The sequence below is a fragment of the Plecotus auritus genome, assembly GCF_963455305.1.
Source record: "Plecotus auritus genome assembly, chromosome: 9".
Lineage (NCBI taxonomy): Eukaryota > Metazoa > Chordata > Mammalia > Chiroptera > Vespertilionidae > Plecotus > Plecotus auritus.
The window spans coordinates 30,481,868-30,506,964 of NC_137783.1; the positions used below are offsets into that span (position 1 = coordinate 30,481,868).

At 39.2% G+C, this 25,097-nt stretch overlaps 1 protein-coding gene across 2 annotated transcripts in view; it reads left to right on the forward strand.

Annotated features, from left to right (window-relative positions):
- Positions 1–25,097, forward strand: part of PRKG1 (protein kinase cGMP-dependent 1) — a 1,125,638-nt gene that overhangs the window by 447,333 nt on the left and 653,208 nt on the right. For both annotated transcript variants that reach the window (XM_080643202.1, XM_080643201.1), the window contains exon 3: positions 6,604–6,717. In XM_080643202.1, coding sequence (XP_080499328.1) covers positions 6,604–6,717 — 114 coding nt within the window. The remainder of the gene's footprint in view (positions 1–6,603; positions 6,718–25,097) is intronic.

Genomic DNA, 25,097 nt, shown 5'->3' on the forward strand with positions numbered 1-25,097 from the left:
AACACTAAACCAGGGCAATTTCTCATAGGCTTTTATTCAATGGCCATAGACTGATCTTCAATCATTAAGATTAACACCTCATCTAAGGAAGGGGAGTTTAGGTTTAGAGAGTCCATATTCATTTGGATCTGAAAGCATTTTAAAACAGAAAACTGTTAGGGTCTTGACACATGGCAGTTCTTGAATTTAAAAACAAACTTACATCTCAGAGTCAGGCCATTCTTTTCCTTCTTATACAGGCTTAAGGACGATGTATATAAATGACTGGCAAGAAGTACAGGTTTACAGGGGAAATCTAAGAATACAGTCTATGCTTGGCAATTGGATGGCTTTCCCTCCAGTTAGCCCATAACAGCTTCATCAGTTTCTACTTTCTTCCCCAATTGCCAGCACCCTAATCTAAATGACCCTGCAAGGCGAGTTTGATATAATGACATTCCTAATCTATGAAAACATCAGAGGGCCCTAAAAATTCTCATTGCAAGGCAAAAAAAAAAAAAAAAAAAAAAACTTTTCTTTTTTTTGGTATTTGTATGAGATTATTGTAATCATTTAGCAAAATATATGTGAAGTATTTATGCTCTACACCTTAAATGTATACAGTGCTGTATGTCAGTTGTACTAGTAGATACTAGTAAATAAAACTGAAAGACAACAAATACAAAAGAAAGCAAATCCGTAAGTGAAGCTCCTCTGCTGTAGGAAATACAGCCATGCTGGTGACAATACATCTCAACCACATAGTGTTGAATTTGGTTGAATCTAGCACTACAGAAACCTGTATGAGGGAATTCATAATATAAAGGCTGTGGTCTCAGACCTACAAAATCATGAAAGTATAGTCAAACAGATCAGCTGAGAAAAGAGATGGGAGGTCTTATTTAGATGGGGCCTTTGATATAACATCTGTCTCCTTTTAATGGTCAGTCAAGTTGTGCTGAGTGTTCCAACCAAGGTTGTTGGAACTGAGCACAGTTTTTATAATTAGGTTATTGCCAGTCTTTCTGTTTCTGCCTGCCAGTCATAAATCTCTAAGCTGATTTGCCTTCGTATGAAAGTTCTTGTGACACAAAACCTCACGTTAGTGAAAAACCCATAAAAATAAACAAAGCCAGGAGATTCTGGGTCTCCTTGTAAACTCAATTTCTCCTTTTTTATCTATAGGGCCTACTGATGCTTGTAAAATATAGGTAAAATGTGGTATGTGAATCGTGGTGCCAAAAAGCAGGAGGTAGGTTGATAGTTGCTCAAAGTGGCAAGGTTTAGGACTGAGGACTCAGCCCATTCCAGATCATAAATGGGCATATGGTAAGTGAAACAGAATAAAAAAGGCATTCAAGTTACTATGGTAGAGCTTTCATTTAGTGAAGCTAATGGCAGGAGTGAGAAAAGAACTAAATGAAACTATAAGTAAGCCTAATTTTGGCCAACTGTTTCAACATCCCTATGCAAACAACTTGACAACTTAGAAAAATCTAAATAAAAATGATTTGAATGTTTCTTTACTTTTCTTTCCTGGCAGAGATATTGCATAGTAAAAATAACACCAATATAGTATCACACTTTTTAAAAAAGCAAAAATGAATAAAGAAGAGCAGAAGTAGAAAATATAGATTAACCTCATTTCAGAGTATCATTAATTCTCAAAAAAACAGTTCTGAAACTTCTAGTCTTTGTTTTGTTTTATTTTTTTAAATATATTTTCATTGATTTCAGAAAGGAAGGGAGTGGGCGAGAGAGATAGAAACATCAATGATGAGAGAGAAGTATTGATTGGCTGCCTCCTGCATGCCCCCCACTGGGGATGGAGCCAGCAATCTGAGCATGTGTCCTTGACCAGAACTGAAACCAGGACCCTTGAGTCTGCTGAGCCAAACCAGCTCGGGCTCCAATCACAGTTTAGTTGGGGAAAATAATGGGAAATGTCCAAAGCTTACTAGGCTGTATTGAAAATCTTTCAGCTACTCCATAAAAAAAAAAAATGATTTGAAATCTAACATACTTGAAAATAAAATTGAAAAATCAAAAGTCATGAGTAAATGCTGATCAATGTCTTCTAGTTCTTTAAAGAAATAGAAACTAATCAGTGCTGACCTGAAGTGAATTCATCAAAATGGGCTTCTAAAGTTAATAGCAAATTATAATTATACTAGTGACCCAGTGCACGAAATTCGTGCACATTAAAAGGGGATTAATTAGAGGAAATAATTTAATATTACTATTTGCCCTTTCTCTATAATAGAAGTGTCAGAGATGAAAGAAAGTTAGTAAAATGTATATGAAAACCTTCCTCCTGTCAGAGTCGGGGGCTCACCACGGGACCCAGAGTCAAGTCCCTGCCCACCCACATGCACCTCAAAATCAAATGAGACCCAGACCCGGCCACCACCCCCCCCCCGAATTGGGCTAGATCCAGACCTGGCCAGTCCCACCCTTGTCAAGCCCTGCCAAGCATGGGGTGTAACCTCAGGTCTCCTGGCCTGGCACCAGGATGGGGGCGTGGCCTGAGGTCCCCCAGCCCAGACCGGGCTGGGGGGTGTGCCTTGAGGTCCTCTGTCAAGCCCCGCCAGGTGGGGGACATGGCCTGAGATCCCCTGTCAAGCCCCGCTGGGTGGGGGGCATGGCCTGAGGTCCCCCGTCAAGCCCCGCCAGGCGGGAGGGCGCAGCCTCAGGTCCCCCATCAAGCCCCACTAGGCAGGGGCATGGCCTGAGTTCCCCCAACCCAGCACTGGGGGTGCACCTTGAGGTCCCCCGTCAAGCCCTGCTGGGTGGGGGGCATGGCCTGAGGTCCCCTGTCAAGCCCCGCCAGGCGGGAGGTGAGGTCTGAGGTCCCCCAGCCTGGTGTCAGGGTGGGGGGCGTGGCCTGAAGTCCCCTGTCAAGCCCCACCTGGTGGGGGGCGTGGCCTGAGGTCCCCCAGCCTGGCGTTGGGGCAGGAGGAGCAGCCTGAGGTCCCCTAGCCCAGCACCAGGACAGGAAGCTCATCTTGAAGTCCTCCATCAAGCCCTGCCAGGTGGGGGATTCAGCCTGAAATCCCCTGTCAAGACCCACTGGGTGGGGGGCATGGCCTGAGATCCCCCATCAAGCCCCGCCAGGAGGGGGTGCGCAGCCTCAGGTACCCCATCAAGCCCCACTAGGCAGGGGCATGGCCTGAGTTCCCCTGATCCAGCACTGGGGGTGCACCTTGAGGTCCCCCGTCAAGCCCCACTGGGTGGGGGGCACGGCCTGAGGTCCCCTAGCCCAGCACCAGGATGGGAAGTGCACCTTGAAGTCCCCTTCAAGCCCTGCTGGGCAGGGGTGTGTGGCCTCAGGTCCCCTGGCCTGGCACTGGGGCGGGGGGTGCAGCCTGAGGTCCCCCAGCCTAATGCCAGGGCGGGGGGGCGCAGCCTGAGGTCCCCTGTCAAGCCCCTCGGGGCTGGGGGAGGGCGTAGCCTTAGGTGCCTGCTGATTGCTTGTTAAGGCTCCTTATGGGAACTTGGCATCATTTGTAAATGTATAATCACTTCTAATTTTGCTTTAAGGCTAGTGTGTGGCATAGTGAATGAACTTAACCAAATTCACATTTCACATCAATAACTCACTCTACTGGGTTCTTGGGAATTAGAATATTTCTAAATGTCTCTCGAAGAACTCTCATTAATGCTTGTATGTATTTAACTTTTTTTAAAAATATTATTTTATTGATTTTTTACAGAGAGGAAGAGAGAGGGATAGAGAGTTAGAAACATCGATGAGAGAGAAATATCAATCAGCTGCCTCCTGCACACCTCCTATTGGGGATGTGCCCGAAACCAAGGTACATGCCCTTGACCGGAATTGAACCTGGGACCTTTCAGTCTGCAGGCCAACGCTCTATCCACTGAGCCAAACCAGTTAGAGCCTTAACTTTCTTTTTAGCACCCAATCACTCTTGCCTCCCTAAAGTAGTCCCTCCCCATCACTGTGATAGGTAATAAGGAAGGATAAGTGATCAAAGCACCACTCAGGGCAATATTTAGAAACACTCTGTTACTGTTTACCATTTAGATTTTTCTGTTCATTAAAAAAAAGAAAAATACAGTGCTTTTTGGATTATTCTCATCTTTCATATGAGATCAGATCCCCTGCTTGCTTGGCTATTGTGAATATGTTGAGTCTTCAGTGTTTAACCTAACTTGGAAAACATGTTTTATTTTTTGCTTTTCTAATTAATATCAAATAAAACCTTCTTGAATATAGAAAAGCAAATTATATGTAATAATAAGTTATACCCATCTTTTGTTTAAAATGAGTTAGACATGAAAAAATAAGGCAAAGATATGTCAGGAAAATGAGTTGGAACCAGAAGTGACCTCCTGGTTCATGGCCTGACACTCAGCCACTGAGTCATGCCAGCTGGGCTATATAAACTTTTTTAAAGAGGTTTTTGTTTTCTTTTTAACATTTAAGATTTTATTTCAATAGGTGTTTGAAAAATAAATTAGCATATCAACCCTGTGATTTTATAGATATTACTAGAGCCCTGGTACACGAATTTGTGCACTGGTGGGGTCCCTCGGGGTGGCCTGCGGGGTGGCCTGGTGCCGCCCCCTCAGATGCTCCACCATCCCATTTGATCGGGGCCTGGACCCGCCCCCTCTCCCCCCAGCTCCCTCAGTGCCTGGGAGCCAAGCGGAGGCTCCGCGCCCCCCCCATCTGTGTGGCAATTGGTGGGGCAATTGGCCCCCCGCTCGCACCCGCCTTGGCCTGCTGCTGCCTGCTCATCTACTGCACCATCCCACTGCAGTCCCGCTCTCATCAGGGCTCACTGCCGCCCCTGCCAGGGCCACATCGCTGACTCCTGCAATGTTCTTTGCTGCCCCCTGGTGGTCAGTACATGTCATAGCGAGCGGTCGAACTCCCAGTCGTGGGGAAAATTTGCATATTAGGCTTTTATTATATAGGATTGCTTAGATAAAACTAGATTGATTTTTAAAAGGAGGGCATGAATTTAAAGCCAAAACTCTGAAAAGTTCAGTATTACAGGAAGCACACAGCTAAGGGAACAATTGTGAAGTTGATGCATGAAGGCCTGAAGTTGGCAAAAACTTGATAGCATTAATAGTTTCAGTCATTAGCTCATGACAAGCCTTGGGCTCTTCTTCTGTAGACTGTGGGTAAGTAAATAACTTGGAGAAATAATAGAAAGGATTAAAGTTAGAATCGGTTGTGTTACCTTTTTGTTTCTCCCCTCGTGTTGTTAGGTGATAGAATTTCTTGTATACAAAGCTATGACTTTTTTTTTTAATGTATTTTTAAATTTCCCTCATGAAGAGCATTTTCCTTACTTGCAGGCAACAATGTGTATCCAGTGAAAAATGTTCCTTTAGCTTTTTCCTTCTTTAACATTTCATTTTCTAGGTCCTTTGTGGAACCTAAACAACTCCTAGTGTCTCTTTCCCTCAACACTTATGGTTGGTTCTTCCTTCCAGTCTGTGTTGGCAGGGCTGGGGAGCTGATAACAGGGACTTGCTCAAGGCAGATAAGATGTTTAAAAATAAAAGATACCATGAGCTACAATTAGGTAATGCCCGAGGGTCAAAGTAATCTCCCTTTCCATAATAGCTGCCTTATTCAAATAAGAATTCTCAAGTATGAGGTGTGCTGTAGAAAATATAGTCACTCAATTTTTCTTTCAAAGTCAAAATGCATTAAAATTGGAATTAGCATAGTTTTCTAATATTACATTAGAAATAATTTCCCATGTTTACATTTTTGTCTCCATCTCTTTCTGGGATTTTCTTTGTCTTGTGTCAAATCTTATCTGTGATTAATTTAAGAGAGGATATGGATTTCTTAATTTGTGTATTTTATTTCATATTTTGCATTACATCTTGATGATGACTTTGTTTTCATTGGTAACTGCTTTGCATTTTTAAAAAATATATATTTTATTGATTTTTCATAGGAGGAAGGGAGGGGGATAGAGAGTTAGAAACATCGATGAGAGAGAAACATCGATCAGCTGCCTCCTGCACACCTCCTACTGGGAATGTGCCCACAACCAAGGTACATGCCCTTGACCGGAATCGAACCTGGGACCATTGAGTCTGCAGACCGACGCTCTATCCACTGAGCCAAAGGGCAACTGCTTTGCATTTTTTTTTTATTTTTTTATTTTTTTTGTTGTTGTTTAAAGTATTACCTAAGTTCCCCTTTTTCCCCCATTAACCTCTTCCAGCCTGCTCCCATCCTCCCCTCCCCCACAGGCCCTCACCATCCCATTGCCCGTGTCCATTGGTTATGCATACACACATACAAGTTCATTGATTGATCTCTTCCTACCCACCCTCCCCTGCCTTCCCTCCGAGGTTTCACAGTGTTCCATGCTTCTATGTCTCTGGGTCTGTTTTTGTTCATCAGTTTATTTTGTTGATTAGATTCCACATATAAGGGAGATCATGTGATACTGTCTTTCTCTGACTGACTTATTTCACTTAGCATATTACTCATCCATCCATGCTGTTGCAAATGGTAAGCATTTTGAAAAACAAGCCTAGCCCTCCTCATTGCCTATTGGAAATGCAACAAGTAAAATGAAGCATGACGGAGAATTAAAATAATATGTTCTCCTTTCTCCTTTTTAGATGGTAAGGTGGAAGTTACCAAAGAAGGCGTGAAGCTGTGCACCATGGGTCCAGGAAAGGTGTTTGGGGAGTTGGCTATTCTTTACAATTGCACCCGGACAGCGACCGTCAAGAGTAAGACTTGCATTTTTTTCAGATACTTTCAATGTCTTTTTTCCCTAGACCAGTGAGATGTCTATTGACACACTTCTTGATCTAATCTTTGCAATTTCATTAATCTATATCTCAAGTTTTGCTTTGAAATATAGTCCATCTCTTAGTTTTCCTACTAAAGGATGATTGTTAATCAGTTTTGTGTAACTCAAATTTTATTGCTGCCTTATGAAACGTATCCCTTTAACCTAGAATTTGTATGATTATCAGTTTATAAATTAAAATTAAACATGAGCAAGACCTTTTTCATTTCTGCCTTGAAAAACCTCAGAATCATATTTAAATTATTTTTTACATATCTGCTATTTTGGGTTACATTCCCCACATAAATGCTCACTCCATGGTTTAGGAAAATTGAGAGGAGAAATGTTGATCTCATTCAAACGTCGAGTGAGATATATCCTGAATTCTAAAACTGCTTCTGCATATATTCTTGTCTTCAGCTGCTCATCAAGCTGCGTATTATAGCATTTTTCTTTTCTACTGACTGAGCTTTTTTTAAATCGGGGCAATAAAGCAGCTTGTTTTCCTAATTTTACATATATGTGTATATATGATTTCTCCAGCAACTTTTATTGCTTAGTAGAAGCAGCTGCTATAGTTAGAGGGAAAAAAAATGTTTTAAACACTCCTTCTTCCTGACTGCAGGATGTAATGAGTGTGTAACAAACAGCTGAATGCAAATGTCAACCATGGAAGGTCCATTTTATCTTTAGGCGAACATGTGTACTAGTAATTCGTGTTCAAAAAGGTTTTTCTGATACATTATCCTGTGGATGATAGCAATCACAAATTACTGTGATTAGGTTGTGTCATTAAAAAAAAATCTGTTGAAAAAAATGACATTGCTGCCCTGGCTGGTTTGGCTCAGTGGATTGAGCGTCAGCCTGCGGACTCAGGGGTCCCGGGTTCGATTCCAGTCAAGGGCATGTACCTTGGTTGCGGGCACATCCCCCATGGGGGGTGTGCAGGAGGCAGCTGATTGATGTTTCTCTCACATCAATGTTTCTGGCTCTCTATCCCTTTCCCTTCCTCTCTGTAAAAAACCAATAAAATATATTTAAAAAAAAAAAAAAAAAAAAAAAAAGAAAAAAATGACATTGCTAATAGCAATCAATTAGTTTTATCTGGATGCCACTGATTATTTTTTTGTTGTTTTTTTCTCTCAGAAGTATGGCAATGATTGATAATGACACTGAAACTCAGGTTGTAAAGAACTTAAGAATACATGGCCAGCTGGAGTTCTAGAAATTGTCTTATTTGTCTTTTTAGTGAATCATCTTTTTATTCATTGAAATTATCAATTACATTTGGGGCCCTTATAAAATGAGCCCTTGTTGGCACTTGATTCTTGATCTCTAAAAGTATAAAACTCTTTTGATTGATAGGCACCAACATGTTTTTATTTCATGTGATGATTTAATTACATGACTCAAAAAATAATGAAGCCCAATGAACATAACAGATTCTGCCAGAACTTGAACTCACAAAGTGCCTTAACTAGGAAAAGGCATAGTCATGACTCCATTAAATGAACAAACTTAAGTATCATGCTTTCTTTTTATGAGAAATAGATTCCGTTTAAGGCAAAATAAGAGCCAGAATAGAACATTTTGATTGAACAGGCTTTCTCAGAATTGTGAATAATTTTTTTAAAGTTTAAAAATATTTAAAATTTTAAAATTTTCAGTTCTGTATACTGTTCATTTAATCCAATTCAACTACAAAATTTCCAAAGGTCAACCTAGTGTTTAACCTTTGAAATATTGAATTTTTATTAAATACATTTTTAAAATAGACTAAATAATGTATTTAAATAAATTTTACAACAAAATGTTTTTAATTAGATGGATACTTTGCTTCATAAAAATCAACTGTCTTATTTGCATCTTATAAAATAGTATTAATCTGTACTAGCTTCTGTTGCACTTCTGTTTGGTAAATTTAAATGCATCTGATTTGACAAGAAGAAACTAGGTGTTGAATGCAAATTATAATCCTAACTTTTGGGGGTCAAAACAAAATTAGTGATGGAGTATGCTCTTTAACATAAACTCAAGAAGTCTCAAGTGTGTGTATGTGTGTGTGTGTGTGTGTGTGTGTGTGTGTTTGGTTGTATTTGAGAAACAGCCTAGACTTGATGGTGTGCAAATATATTTATGCAAATATAATTTATAGGTGAAAAGGTTTTGTTCATGAGCAATAAATAATATCTATGAACAGGTGAACAGTGGTTCCTTCTGAATGTTGTATAAGAACTATAATGTGTGAATAATGATTGCTGTTCGGGACCTTTTTATCCCGTCTCCGATACTATCCAGGGACATTGTACTTGTGACTGTGGTCCTTAAAAACCATTTATAATTTAAATTATAAATTATACCTCAGGCTAATCACTTTATAAGTCTGATTAGATTCCATTGTCAGTACTACTTGTACCAAATTGTTAGTACTACTTGTACCAAATTACTAGTCAGTGCTATCACACGCTTTACATGTGATATTTTAAAATGTCCTTAAATGGATTTTTAGATCTAATCATTTCTCAGGATTCAAAATTTTGTCCATTTCTTCTTAACTATCATTTTTCAGGTGATGACCATTTTGAGTAAATTTTCAAATGAAGTCATCCACTTGAGTGCAATAGTCTAAGGAGACGACCATTCCTACTCAATAGCTTATCACTCATGTGCCTCTTTTTTTCTCACTTACTTGGGCTTGTGATTTCCTTTTCCCAACATCATCTGCTTTCTCTTATGATTGAAACTGTGGATGATTCCTTTCTATTTTCTTTCTCCCTAGGTTAGCCTGAAATTTTAATGCATTTTTAATCTCACAGTCGTAACTAAATCCTAGGTGGCATCAAAGAGCTCTTCAATAAAAATGAGTCATTTCTTGTTCAAGATGGCACTTCTTTTAAACTATGTCAGACCATGAATAAATTCCAGTGACTTCTTCTAACAAATGTGATCCTAACACCTGTGGGTTTTCTTTAACTTAGGATATAAAAAATAGTTTTATTTTCTTATTGAGGTATAATTAACATTTAACATTATATTAGTCTCATTGTACAACATAACATTTTGTTATATGTATATGTTGCAAAATGGTCACCACAGTGTCTAGTTAACATCTGTCACCATCCTTAATTACAATTCTTTACTTGTGGTAAGAACTTTTAAGATCTACTCTCTTTGCAACTTTCAAATATGCAATACAGCATTATTAACTACTAGTGGCCCGGTGCACAAAAATCATGCACTCGGGGCAGGGGTGTCCCCCAGCCTGGCCTGTGCCCTGTCACAGTGTGGGAGCCCTGCAATCCATCGCCCCAAAGAGGTAGGCCCCACCCACCCATACAGGGCTCCTCGATGGATTGCCCCAAAGAGGTAGGCCAGAGCCGGGGGAGGCCTGCAGTCCCTTGGGCCGGGCTGAGGAGGAGGCCTGCGGACCTCCATGTGCCTGCGCTTACAGTGTAGGGGCCTCTCTGTGCACCTGTGGACCCCTGGGCTGGTGCAGGGATCGGGGATGTGAGCCTCATGTCCTGGGGCCCATTGCTGGGGTCGAGCCTCATGTCCCGGGGCCTGTTGCCAGGGTCAGGGTCAGGAGCCTCATGTCTCCGGGTTGACACAGGTGGCAGGGACGCAGCCTGCTGATCTGTCGTTATGTGACGGCTTTCCAACCAATTTGCGTATTATCCTATTATTAGATACATACTTGCCATGCTGTACATTATTATATTCCCAGGACTTGTTTATTTAATAACTGGAAATTTGTACCTTTTGACCCCCTTCACCAATTTCACCTCCGCCTCACCTCTGGTAAATCACCAACCTGTTCAACCTATGACCTTGAGCACATTTTTTTTTTAAATTCACATATAAGTGAGATCATATTTTGCCTGTCTTTTTCTTTCTGACCAGGGTACTCAAGGTGCATCCATGTTGTAAAAAGTGGTAGAATTTCTTTTCTTTTTGTTGTGGCTGAATAGTATTTATAGAAATATTGAAAGAAAATAAATATGGTATGGTGCAGATCTGTGTTCATAGTCTACCATCCTATAAAACAACATCATCGATTTTCCCCTGAGGAATTTGGATGCAAAAGTATATAAAATCAGCATGATATTGGAAACAAAAATCTAACAAATATCCTGAGGTTATTCACAGCTTAAATAGGCTCAAGTTTTCTTTATTAACTGTGATATGAAAATGGCCACTTGTGTCTACCCAGTCACAAGCATGCCAGATGCCAGGGGGAGAAAGAGAGTCCTTTGTTTTATTAGATTTCCACAACACCAAACAATTTCTGTCTCCAATGCTGTTTGAATTTCACATTCTGTCTGCATATTTGGGGATTCCACAAACAAAGAAGAGTTCTGCCATCTATTTTCAAACCCCACAGGGATAGGGATTTCTAATGGGCCCCTTGAAAACCCCTTTCCACACCATTCCCATGCCTAGAAGCATGTCATTACCACCTTTCCAGACTGTGTCACTCCTGGTTGTGATTTCACTTTCACTACCCTCACAGCTAAAGCAGATCCATTTACACTCTGGACTTCCTGCCTTGCTTCTAGGCCCCAGGTTCTTTAAAATCACAATAGTAGAAAAGTCGAAGTTACTGGAAACCTAAAAATAAAAAGGAAAAGGCTTTTAGTTTACAATGAAAGGGGGATTCAGAGATGCATACCCTATGTGTGAGATTGCAAGGATATCTATGTTCTCTTGTTTTACCTGGATTTCCCTCAACTAGTTCTCACAACTACTCAGGGATTTTTTAAAAATATATTTTTATCGATTTCAGAGAGGAAGGGACAGGGAGAGATAGGAACATCAATGATGAGAGAGAATAATTGATTGGCTCTCTCCTGCACCTCCCCACCCCCCGGGGATCAAACCCACAACTCGGGCATGTGCCCTGACTGGGAATCGAACCATGACCTCTGGTTCATAGGTTCACACTCAATCACTGAGCCAGGCACTCGGGGATTTTTTTGAGGTTTGAATCTTATGGCTCTTTGCTCCAACTTCAGTTGTATATAAATTGGTCATTTTTGCCTGAAGATACTAAATTGAAGCCTGCTCCTCTTACTTTGAGTTTCCAGCTCACAATGCCCCAAACCTTAGACAGCATATTATTCTAACAGTCTCATTCCAACAGATTTCAATAAAAACCCAAGAATAAAAGGTCTCTCTCTTTGGATAACATTGGGTACCAATTTAAGATGATCACCATAGCCCTAACCAGTTTGGCTCAGTGAATAGAGCGTTGGCCTGTGGACTGAAGGGTCCCAGGTTCGATTCCGATCAAGGGCATATACCGTGATTGCGGGCATATCCCCAGTGAGGGGTGTGCAGGAGGCAGCTGATGGATATTTCTCTCTCATCGATGTTTCTAACTCTCTATCCCTCTTCCCTCCTCTCTGTAAAAAATAAATAAAGTATATTTTTTAAAAAATGTGTTCACCATAGAGAGTTATCTGCAAAACATGGCTACAGTTGGTGGGTGTGAATCGACTTGAGCAGTTATTTCTCCTTAGATTATTTATAGCACATATATTTAAAAACTCCCCAGCATTAAAATACTTTAGGACTGACATGAAAGATCCTAAACATTCTGCAAGAAATCTGACTAATTGATGACTTTAATAACACTTGGTAAAAATATTTTTTCTGCCTTAGTTTGAATACTCTCAAGTTTCCATATTTAGACTTTCCTAGAATATTTGTATAGGGGGACATTGACTAATTAAACTATTTTACTGTGTCATAGACATTTTGAGAGCAAAGTTAAAAGGCTTGGATTTTTCTGTTTATCTTTGTTTTTAAAATAAATTTGAGTCTGTGCAGTGGAGATGACTTGTGCATTCCGCTGTAGCTCTGTTTCAAACATCACATTATTCAACCTGACTCAGAAAAGTCTGCCAACCTTCCAAAACCTAAAAAGATAAATGGGGGTGGGGCAGGTAGGGAGGAAGATTTTACTAAAATTTCTTACTCCAATACCTCTAAGTGCTGTAAATGTAATGCTATACCCATAAGGTCAATATACAGTGCTTTCTATTGGTAAAGGAACAAAAGAAATGAATGCCAATTTTATTGTTATTAAAAGGAAGTAATAGATGAAGCTCTTCTATAGTGGCTCTAAGCTGTGTAAGGTCCATAAGATAACTGAATCAATAAGTAAGAATTTAGACACTTTTTAGATAACATAATTATGGAGTTCTAGAAAGCATCATATTTATCATAAAGATATTTTCATGTGTGAAAATGAAGCAACATTGTCGGCAATATACAAAATTGTCGTTTATGCAGTTATTACCTGGGGTTTTAATGAGCAGAAGCAACAATGTACTGTCTCACTCCCAGTGCTACAGCACAAAAGCAGAGGAGGTAACTGTGCTAATGAGAAGTCTCTGTTCTGCTTTAAGGAGGCAAATTAAAACGGTGCATGCTTTGCTTTCTCCCAGGCTAATGCATGCTTTCTTCCAAGAATCTTGAAAGGAGAGAAGTCACAAAATAGGCAGATGAGAACTAGAAACATGACCCTGATTACAAAAGGAAAAATCCTGTAATTCCCCAGGAACTGTCATCATATTGAACAATGAAGTGGATTAGGGTAGCATCTTGGGGAAGCAGGTCCAGTTATTCAGTGAGTTAATTAGACAACATTCTTCTTAGTACATTTTTTTTTATCACAAGTGTCTATTAAAAAATACTGTGAAATTAGTAACATCAATCCAATTATGTAACCACTGAGAAATACATTTCTTTAATAAAGGAGTCAGTTCACTAGGTATCAATGTTGCCCCAGAACAGATTAACATAAACAAATGGATATACAGAAGCTATTCTTTAATCTCATTCTTTTATTGTTTAAGTGGATTAAGTTACAAATTTCTTTGATGGGTGTGTGGGGTTTTTTTCTAGTCTTGATGGGAACTGTTGTAGACAGCATTTACTTATGACTTACATTAAACTACCAAAGAAGATTTGAGTCCAATATTAACTGGGCCTGGGAGACGGGCATATGTTAGCAATGCTTCTTGTGGGAAAAACAAAACAAAAACCTCTTACAGTCAAGGGAAGGCAATAGTACTTAATTCCTTAAGATTAGATAAATTATTTTCTCTCCTCCCCCTTTAATTATTCAATCATTGAGGCCTTGAGTGTTCCTATATCTAGAGAATAGTCAGGCTTTAACTGGTAGGAAAGTATTATTTTTTAAAAGATCAGGGATAATTTAATAGTAAATATGAACAATAGGCAAGGAAGGCTGGTTTTTTTAGCAGTCTTTTTAATCCTGTAGAATTAATCATTTTTTCCACAAAGACCTACATATAGAAAACTCCCACACAAGGTAAAGCTAGTGTCAGTTTTTCGTATACTGAGTGGCCATTCATTCATTTACTAATTTGCCAAGAGGTAATTTTCATATTTACTGAGCTGGTTGAAAGAACCAAAAACAAAGCGGTTGCATTTATCTTTTAAGGAATGAAATACAGCTTTAGTGGAAGAGTACCGGCATTGTGTAGATTATTAGCACCTTCTTTTGAAGATTATTGGGAAGTAAAATTAGGATAACAGGTTGAGGGGGGAAGGAAAAACTTTTTAAAAATCATGGTTTGCAGGGGCCATGTTGTTAACAAGAATAACAACTAGATTTATTGAATTTGATGGCTAAGATATTGGCTGGAAAATAAAACAAAGAAATTTCATTTGACTTTTGTTGTTCTTTTTTACGCTCATGAGTAGTTTGGATTAGGAAAAAACACATGTAGACAGACATTTGTAAGAGAACAGCTGGATTAATGATGTTTGAATACGTGGAATGTTTTTCACTGGTGGATTATATCCAATTTACTAGTATTGTGAAAAGTGTCCTTACAGTCAGCCTAGGTGGACATCCATTTAATTCATAGTGAGTGCCCAGGAAGTCCTAGATGGGTTGCAGGTATCTTAGCATCTGATAATTAGAAGAATAAAAGTCACCATGCATTGTAGTCACCGAGAAAACATGGGGAGTTCCTTGTAATTGAGACTTGTAAATATCTGAGGCCGGGGTGTTGAAGAATAGAGGTAAGTAAGTGAGCCAGCTAATTTCCACATGGATCTTGATGAATTTCATTTTCACTGTGAATGTGATAGTAGATCATAGAAAGCCGGTAATGACTTTTCAGAAAGGCAGGGTATAAACTTTATACTGTAAAGGGTCAAGAATTGATAGGAGCTCATGTAGCTGAACAGTGTCGTCTATAGCTAAGTGTTCTTTACTATGGGTACATGTTTTCTCTGTAGGACAGTCTGCCTTACTAATAATAATTCACACTTTATATCCTCATAATTCTTCCCACGTCTAACAGGACAACTTTGTTGACTTGAAAGCATTGTTGTCTGTAGTTTTCTGAGTGGAATCAAACAGTGTTATTCGAACTATATTTCTTTTGTTTTATTTCCAAAAAAATTGTATGGAGTGCGTCTGTGTATGAAATTTATAAGGCAGACTTCTGGTTATAGAATGAGGGAGCAGTCTTTTGGAGCCCCATTCAGTAGCCTTGGGTTTCCTTACTCTTACTCTTTCTCACTCCTACCCTTGGATTAAGATCTTCTATGGCATTTTGTTATTTTAGGTCAGGTGGTACAGTTTGAAAACCACTGCTGTAGTTGAATATAAGGTTACTTTGAGTATCTAGGTACTGGTAATTTTTTATAAACTACCTTTATATACTTACACTTGGCTGTGTGTAGTATCACTGATCTTCACAATGGTCCTGCACCACAGGGATGAGTAGCAATAATAACACCATTGCACAGGTGAGGCAACTGTGCTTTAGAGGGCTTCTGGAACTTCTTAAGGTCACACATCTGGATTGCTAAACTATACCTTGCTCCTTGACAGTCCCCCGGTGAGACAATGAGCTGCATCATCTCAACCTTTGTTTCAACCTTTACTTGTTGAATGACCTTTCACCACGTTACTGACAAAGTTGGTTCAGACAGATGTGTACTTAGAAAGAACTGGTACAAGAAATACTAACATGAAAAATAAACTACAGGTAAAACTACAGGGGACAATGAGTAGATCAAAAAGGCTGTGCGTTCCGATGCAGTTCTGCTCGGAGGCAGCACTTCGGATTGTGTTGGCTAGACTCCTATTGTCATCACATCCCTTTTGGGTGGCACTCTCAGGACTTCCCTGAGAAAGGTTTGTGTGTGTTTGTGGGCTGTGTACACAACTACAAGTAGGTGCCTAGTGTATCAAGGTATTGGAAAAATTAAGAATAGATAGCTACTGGGCCTGGATTTACAATGTCAATTATTTTCTATAGTAATATTTCAGACCAATGACACTAATAGTTTTTGTCTTAAGGTGCAACCTGGAAATTCCAGACTTCTTGTGTCCAATTTGTTGTCTTCTTTGATTGCCTTAGCAAAGAGTATTAATCTCTTCTGTGCTTACCACATTATTTCTGGATAAAGACGTTGATCATGGCCACAATTCTCATAAGAATGAATAAAATCCTGCTCCCTCTCTCCCCTCCAAAATTCAAGTTCCTTATGCTCTGGTCAAAGCCTTGGCCTTTTATCTATAGTTTGAAGTTAGCAATTCCTGGTTCCCCCAAAGTTACAGTTAACCCATGTTGTTGAAATTTTCATATTCATTGCCTTTCACTGTCTTTAATACTTATAGGTGGAACTATAATCATTTATATGGAATTTGTCACTTATATACAGCCCATAAAAGTTATCCATTAGGCTTGATCATAACCTGGAGTGAGTGACTAAAAATATAGGAAATGAGGTTCTTACTGCTGTGGAGTGGCCCAAACTATGTGCAGCACAAAATGTAATAATGAAGTTTTCAGACTATCAAGATACTCAAAATAGAGTTTCTGAAATGCTAAACATCTGAAACTTAAATTTGAGTTGGAAGAGACCTTAGACATCAAGAATGAAGTGCCTTTGTCTGTAATTAGTTTTAGGACTAATAAAAATGGAAATGAACTCAAGATGTTTTGGGCTTTTAAAAATTAGATCATAATATATTTTCCGAATCTCAGATATAAAAAGAGAGACAGAAAGAGAAAGAGCTAAATGAAAGATGTAATCTTTTCTTTACTCAGTCTCTGAATCTCTTAATAACTTGTGCTCAGTGTTTTTCAATCAGAATGGCTTAGGCCATAAACAATAGCAGATAATTATAAAAGCAGCAGGAATATTTTTCTGTATTGACTTTTTTTCATAATACTCATTTGAATTAATTTAATATGCCTCTTTAATTTTTTCATATTTTTGATCATAAAAAGAATGTTTAGAAAATACATACACCCAAAGATTTTTAAATCATTTATACCCCACTACCCAGAAAGAATGCTTTGGACATTTTGCACTTCCTTCTTTCTCTCCCTGAATGTTTTAACAGGTAAGATCACACTGCTTCTCTTTTTAATGCATATGCTCAAATCTGAACATTACTCATTTGTTTATGTGCTTCTGCTGTTCTTAAGGTTTTATTTTGGGTCAAGGTGGATGGATTTTATTTTCATTTCCTCTTTGAGCTTTTCACTTGGAGGGTGACATAACTGTGCCTTGTCTTCCAATATTTGTCTGTTCAGTTTTTGCTATTTAATAAATAGTTTCTTTCTATTCTTGATGTGCTTATTCTTCTTGGTCCATGCACCTTAATACCTTAAATTAGACTACTAATAATTGGTATTCATGTTTCATGAATACTATGAGTTAGAAGCTGTTGTGCATGCCCTTTGTTTATAGGGCTGATTAAATTGGAATAGCAAGTAGTGGTGAGAGTATTGGTGTCTTTCTACAGATATGTCCAACAGCAATGATTATCTGGTGGTTGCTGTGGCACTGATTTAGAGCATTTGAATTTTAGGTTTTCCCAAAATTTGCAAAGGCATTCTGGCATTCTGTGTTAGAACCTGTAGTTTTATTTAGTTGAGTCACTGGGTAGCTTGACATTTGTGGGATAATTCTGTTGATTGCCTTACATTGCTCAGCAGAATCATTTTAACAATTAAAGGTTGGTAAGCTTGATTCATATACACCCATGGCATTAACATCTCAGAGCATTAGTGAAGTGGGCACTTTATTTCTTTTCCAGATGAGTTACTGAGGCATATAAATGTTTGGCATTTGGGCAAGCTAAGTTTCATTTTTCCTATAAACTGATTTTCAATGGTTAATATTTGGGAAATGTGTTAGTCCATGTGGTAAACTATGCAGGATAATTTTCAAATTTTAGGATGAAGTTTATAAACTGATAGCCCCAGTACAGATAAGCTGCCTTCTGATATACTCTTTTCTTTTCAAAAGGTGTTCTTAAGCAAATCATTCCATAACCATTTAGAGTGACCCTATGCCTTCTTTCATCAGTAGGAAGTTTTCTATCCATTTGGCTCTTCAAAAATATAACTTATTTATATTAAGTTTATAATTTGGGCTTGTAATTAAAAATTTATCCTTGTTATATTCTGCATAGTGCTTTTGTACTTCTTCAAAAATCATCTTTTGAAGTAGAATTGTTATCGGTGGAAGTGGAGTTCTTGGGGTATGGTGAGGAAAAGGATTTCATGGGAAGATGGGGTTTCATGGAAAACTTCATTGATGATGTCATATGAAGGAGGTTCTCTTCCAAGATCCCATCTCCGTCATCTGTCCTGCTATAGAAAAGTACAATCTTATCTTCACCAGGGCCAGAATTATTCCACTGTCCAGAATTTCTGTTCCATATTAAAGTACAGTCCAATCCAGCATCTGGCTAGCTTAGCATGTGTTCCCAGCTTCAGTCCATTGTGTGTGGGGTCCGCATGGCAGTAGGCCATGAGGCCTCTTAAGGACATATGGCTATGAAGAGAGGACAGGTGAGCACATGAGTGAGTGCAGATCACAGAGCAAGAGAGAGCAAGTGGGAACAAGAGAAGAGAGAGGAAACTCGGGGGATTTTAACCAGGAGCTTCTTTAAGCAAACCAATGAAACTTCCAAGATTTCAATCACTTCTGATGGGGTCCACCCACTAGCCAATCCATTGTTCGAAGGCTAGATTGACAGACAAGCAATTACAATGATAATGGTGGTGTTACAGCTAAGATCACCTCCTTGGGACCTAAGAGAAAATGTTGAAGGCCAGTGGCTAAGAGTCTTTTGGATTTGGCCATGGCGAGATGCTGTAAACTTTAACTTTGGTCAGATGGTATTTAGAAGCCCATAGAATACTTTTTTTTTTCCACAGAGAGCATTTAGAGCATAGAGAATACTGACAGGAAGGTATTGACAGAGGTTATTGGTAATATAAAAAGAATCATAAATAGTATTTTAGGCCTTATAATTTTCTAAGTAAATGGCTATTATGGCATGCATTTTAGTGTCCAATGGATAGTCAGAAAGGATAAAGAAAGGGCAAACTTCATAAGTTTCATTAATAAAATTGCTTTTATGTATATATTTCTTAAGAAAATGCATATTTTAGCCCTAGCTGGTTTGGCTCAGTGGATAGAGTGTCAGCCTGCGGACTGAAGGGTCCCAGGTTCGATTCTGGTCAAGGACACATGCCCGGGTTGTGGACAGGGGCATGCCTGAGGCAGCCGATCAGTGATTCTCTCTCATCATCGATGTTTCTATCTTTCTCTCCCTCTCCCTTCCTCTCTGAAATCAATAAAACTATATTTTTTAAAAAAAGAAAATGCAAATTTTTTAATTTAAAAAATTGTGTGTTTTTTTTTCACATGAAGGCCAAATCCTGGGTGTATCTAAATGTCAAAAAGAGATATAAAAAGTGAGGAAAATATTCTGAACATTCTCTCTCCAGTGCTTGGGTAGGGACCTAAGGGATTGGGGAAAACCCACCTAGTGTCAAAGCATGTGAATATATTTACAAATAAAGAAAACCAGTCAAGATAGGAAACACACATGTAATATCTAATGTTTATGGAGTTTGGTAGAGCTCATACAGGGTGGAATTAATCTTCTTGTTGAAAAAATAATTTTGATGTAAAGGGATGGTATAGAGAAAAGAATGAAAGAAACTTGAATATTTGTATAGCCTAATGCTGTTTTACTATTCAAACTTTTTGGTTCACTAGAATACATTATTTTAAGTGTACATCCTATTTAATAAAGAGGGAATATGCTAATTGACCCTCACACCATCGCAAAGATGGTGGCACTCACAGCCAATAAGGAGGGAATATGCTAATTGGCTGTCACGCCCTCAAAGATGGTGGCACCCAGTCCCCTCAGCCCAGCCGGGGTGGCAGGTGCATGGCAAGGCCGGACCCACCCCTGCTGCACACCTGCCTCTGGAGTCCCCCAATCCCCTCAGCCCCCCAGCCTCCCAGGGCCAGCCTGAGGAGCAGGCAAGCCTCAGATGGCAGCTGCCCAGCCAACGCCCAAGGCACAGGCAAGCCTCAGATGTCAGCCGCCCAGCCATCCAGGGCCAGCCCGATGCCCAGGTAACCAGGGTTGGCCTAGGCTTGCGCTGCCGGCAGTGGCAGCAGCTGAGGTATGATGAGGGCTTCGCCTTCCCCTGATCACCAGGTCGCCTCCCACCCCTGAGGAATCCCGGACTGTGAGAAGGGGCAGGCTGGGCTGAGGGACCCACTCACACACACACTCTAGTGCATGAATTTTCATGCACCCAGGCCTCTAGTTGATTATAAGATTCCTTATTAATGATGAGTTTTTTGACATTTTAAATCCTAGCTAACTCATTATTGACATAATTCCATCAGTGCCTGTTTTTATTCCTCTTAAGAGAAATCATAGTAACTTTGGAACTCAATAACTACAGAAAGACTTTTTTTTTTTTTGGTTAGTGCTAATATTTTCTGCTTAGTGTTTTGAAAGAAACCTTGAAATGCTTTTCAAATATCTTAGCAAATTGTGAATATAACATTATGCTCATTTGAATCACAGAATTTTGCCAGTATTTAAGGGCCTTTTTTTTTTCAGAGAAAAAGAAAAAAGGTTATATATCATGGGGAAGAAAAAAATAAACGTTTTGAGTTCATCTGCAATAATATTTTCACATAACTTGGAGGAGATATTAGCTTTCTTTCTATTATGACTATACTTTAAAAATACTATTTTAGCCCGACTAGCATAGCTCAGTAGCTCAACCTATGAACCAGGAGGTCACAGTTCATTTCCTGATCAGGGTACATGCCTGGGTTGCAGGCTTAATCCCTAGTGTGGGGCATGAGGAGGCAGCTGATCAGTGATTTACTCTCATCATTGATGTTTCTCTCTCTCTCTCTCTCTCTCTCTCTCTCTCTCCCTCTCCCCCTTCCTCTCTGAAATCAATAAAAAATATATTTTTTAAAAATACTATTTTAAGGAATTCTTGGAAATATCTTGGAAAATTCAGATGCAGGCATTATGTGTATATAGTGACACAAGGAATTGAAACAATTTCCCACCTTGCCTTTCAACCTCCCCCACCCCTGGTTCTTCCAGAATAAACTTGACTCCCCTCCCCATACTGGGACACAGTGGCAAGAGGCATGGACTTTAAACCCAAGTTTGACAGCTCTATTTCTTGGGTATCTACCCTAAGCAAGTTATTTAATTCATGTGAATCTAAAATTTCTAATGGGAGACACTATGGAATTAAATAAGCTATATGCAGTATTCAATAGACACAGTAAATATTTGCACTTTGCCTTTTTACAGAGCACTAGGTAGATAAAAGGGACAGGAAGCCTTCCACTTAAAAATATCTTTCTATCTAACGACTGCCTATTAAATTCATGCTTGCTTTTATAGGCCTCACTCAATATCCTTCTCCTTTTCTCTAACTCTTCCTTGTTTGTATCTCATTCTGAATTGAGGTAGTGTCTCCTTCCCTAAATTGTCAGGTCTTTATACATCTAGACTGTGCCTTAATTTACTTTGTCCACATTTCCACTTTACATTTTATTGGGAAACTTATGTTGAACTGCCTGAGAGTTGGAGAAAGTTCTCATGGAATGAAGACTCAATTTGTGACAGCCTTCAAGGTCACTTCTTAGAAGCTGAAATACTGTCACAGAGACAGGCGTTCCTGCATCTAAACCATGAAGATTTCTTTAAAAAAAATTTTTTTTCAACTATAGTTGACATTCAATGTTATTTTGTATTAGTTTCAGGTATACAGTATAATGGTTAGAGAAACATGTACTTTACAAAGTGTTTCCCCTCTATATTTCCAGTACCCACCTGGTACCATACATAGTTAACGCAATATTATCCATACTAATAAAAGGGTAATATGCTAATTAGACCGGGTCGACCGGACATCTTCTAGATGTTCGACTTCCTTCCGGACAAAGCCATGATGGTGGGGGCAAGGCAGAGGCAGTTAGGGGTGATTAGGCCAGCAGGGGAGGGCAGTTAGGGGCAATCAGGCAGGCAGGCATAGAGGTTAGGGGTGATCAGGCAGAAAGGGAGCATGGGGTGATCAGCCCAGCAGGTAGAGGGGTTAGGGGGGATCAGGCAGGCGAGTGGTTAGGAGCCAGTTGTCCTGGATTGCGAGAGGGATAGAGGGATGTCCAACTGCCCTCCAGGGGTCTCAGATTGGAGAGGGTGCAGGGCGGGCTGAGGAACCCCTGTCCGTGCATGAATTTTGTGCACCAGGCCTCTAATTAACTATATTCCCTATGCTGTACTTTATTCCTCAAGACTCTTTTGTTATTATCAATTTGTACTTCTTAATTCTTTCACCTCTTTCACCCAGTCCCTCAACCCTCCCTCCTCTTTGGCAACCACCAGTCTGCTCTCTGTGCCTATGAATCTGTTTTAGTTTTGTTTGTTCATTTTGTTCTTTAGATTCAACCAAGATTTCTTTTTGTTTGTTTTCTTTCTGTTGATTTTTTAGAGAGAATGGAAGGGAAGGGGAGAGACACACACACAGAGAAACATTGATGTTAGAGAGAGATACATCAAGAGACACATAGGTTGGTTGCCTCCCTCACAGGGATCTAGCCTGCAACCAAGGTGTGTGCCATTCACCAGAATCAAACCTGTGAGCCTTCAGTCCACAAGCCAGTTCTCTAACCACTGAGAAAAACTGGCTATGGCTGAAGATTTCTCAATGATGATGCATTTGGACTATTCATTACTACTTCTTAAGGCTTGATAATACTCTTGGCAGAGTCTTAAACAATCTAAAGGAAATATCTGTAGATACCATGATGATGTTTTCATTTATACACAAGTTTTAGCTGTTCTTTTAAAGGGCACCTTCCCTCATCTTGGTATTTAGTTTATTTGGAAAACTTATAATCATAATCTAAGCACATTTATCAGCAAAACCTCTTTTTGACCCATGAAAATGAAGGAGAGGGACTGTCAAATACATTCCTAAACTGTGCTTCCATTTTACTCTACTTGTGACTCTGCAAATATTGTCGATGCATGAAATAAGGTCAGAGTAATTCTGATGGATGGGCTGACTGAATTTGCTAATGATAGAAAACCTTTATTTGAAATAGGCCATGGCATGAAATGGTATTCAACCTGCACTTACCTTGTTGATGCTCTTTTATAAGAAATAACGTATTGCCAAGCCAGTACCCTTTCACCTGAGCTCTATTTGAGTACACATCACTGTCTTTAAATAAAGGCCATCTATTTCTCAAACAAAAATCACATGTTTATTTTAATCAATAATGTTTCATGTATATTCTCTTTCATTCAAATTTTGGAGCACCTACTAGCTATAAACCCCCACATGAGACTCGTTGCTTAATACAGTGTCCCTCTACGAATGAACCCTGGAAAGTTAGGGACATGCACTATAAACTTGTGTTCCTTTATGCCCCCTTAATCTCCTAAACAAAAGAATGTTTTCAACTCTGGATTGAGATACCTGTATTTTTTTATTTTATTTTATTTTTTCACTTTGTAGAGAAAGTCGTAGTCAGCTTTGTGATATTAGGGCAGTTGAGCTTAATGCTGTTCCATATTATTAAGAAATAGATCCAGTGTTTTCTTAGACAAATAGAAAATCCAATATGTGTCTTTATAGTGAAATCAACGCCCTTAAATTGAGGCCTTTTTAGCCATATTATTAGCCACTTTAATAGATGTTAGTTTTATTTTTAGTAAAGGGAAAACAGAGAGTGTCCTGGTTATCCTCTGTATTCTTGGTTGACCATAGCTGCATTCATAAACATCTGGAACTCTTCCTTTGCGGTTCCAATTATTGGAAATAAACTGCTTGGAATTATTCACAGGATTAGTGGACAACAAGGTTCCTGCCCTGAGGATTTTCTTGTTTTGAATAACAGATATCCCCTTGAAGATGGTTAGACAGAACTCATTTGCACTAAGCGCCTGGGTACCAGATCTTGGAAGTAATTAGATTGCTTCACAGCTTAGTTTCACAAGCCTTATTAAATATATGGATTCCTAAATAAACAATAAGAAAATAATCTTATGAAGAATGACAGCCCACATACAAATTCCCCAGTATAATAAAAACTGATTAAAGTTGTTGTTCAAGGGAGGCAAGATTCCTAAGTACACACCTACCAGGCTCATCTACAATTTTGTGTTGTCACTAAGTAAATATTAGGGCATGTTAAATGACATTGTTTGCTTTTGTTGTTATTATCATTACTGTACATTATATGAGTTAGAAAAAGGCTTTGGAAACAAAGGGGGCATAGGGCTACTATTTCTTCCTTCTCGGACTGATTTGAATTATGTTCACACTTTCTTATGCCTTAAGGAGAAGAGAACACACTATTTAGTGTCATGTTACATCTCACATGTGCCAGTGTTGCGCAGCAGCCTGCTAACAGTGACAACTTGTGTTGGTAGCAGCTGTTCACACCTGTTAATAAGGCACTGCAAGAGGGGCTCTCGCCAGCCTGGCTTCCCTAAAAACAATTATTCTCATGAGATCCAGAGGTCTCTTTCCACCAACTCATGTTTCGTACATGTCAGCTCCCCTCATTATCAGCCTATCCCTCCGATTCCTTGACTCCCTCTCCCAAGTGCCTCCCTTGGTTTTTAATTCTCAAGTACAATTAAAAATACACTAAGTTTTGTCAGGAGTTTTATTGAATTCTCTCTCTCTCTCTCTCTCTCTCTCTCTCTCTCTCTCTCTCTCTCTCTCTCTCTCTCTCTCGCCGTAGAATGGCTACCTATAGATAGTCCTGTGTATTTTTTTAGAAACCTCAAAATTGAAATATCTTTTTGCAGAACAGTGATCCATCTCTATTGTTTGACCCTTGAAAAACAAGAAACTAGCTAAGCTTTATGTTTACATTTTCAAGTCAATGCTGATTAAGGAACTTAATGTATTTTGACATCATCAACAATTTAAGGCACATTGG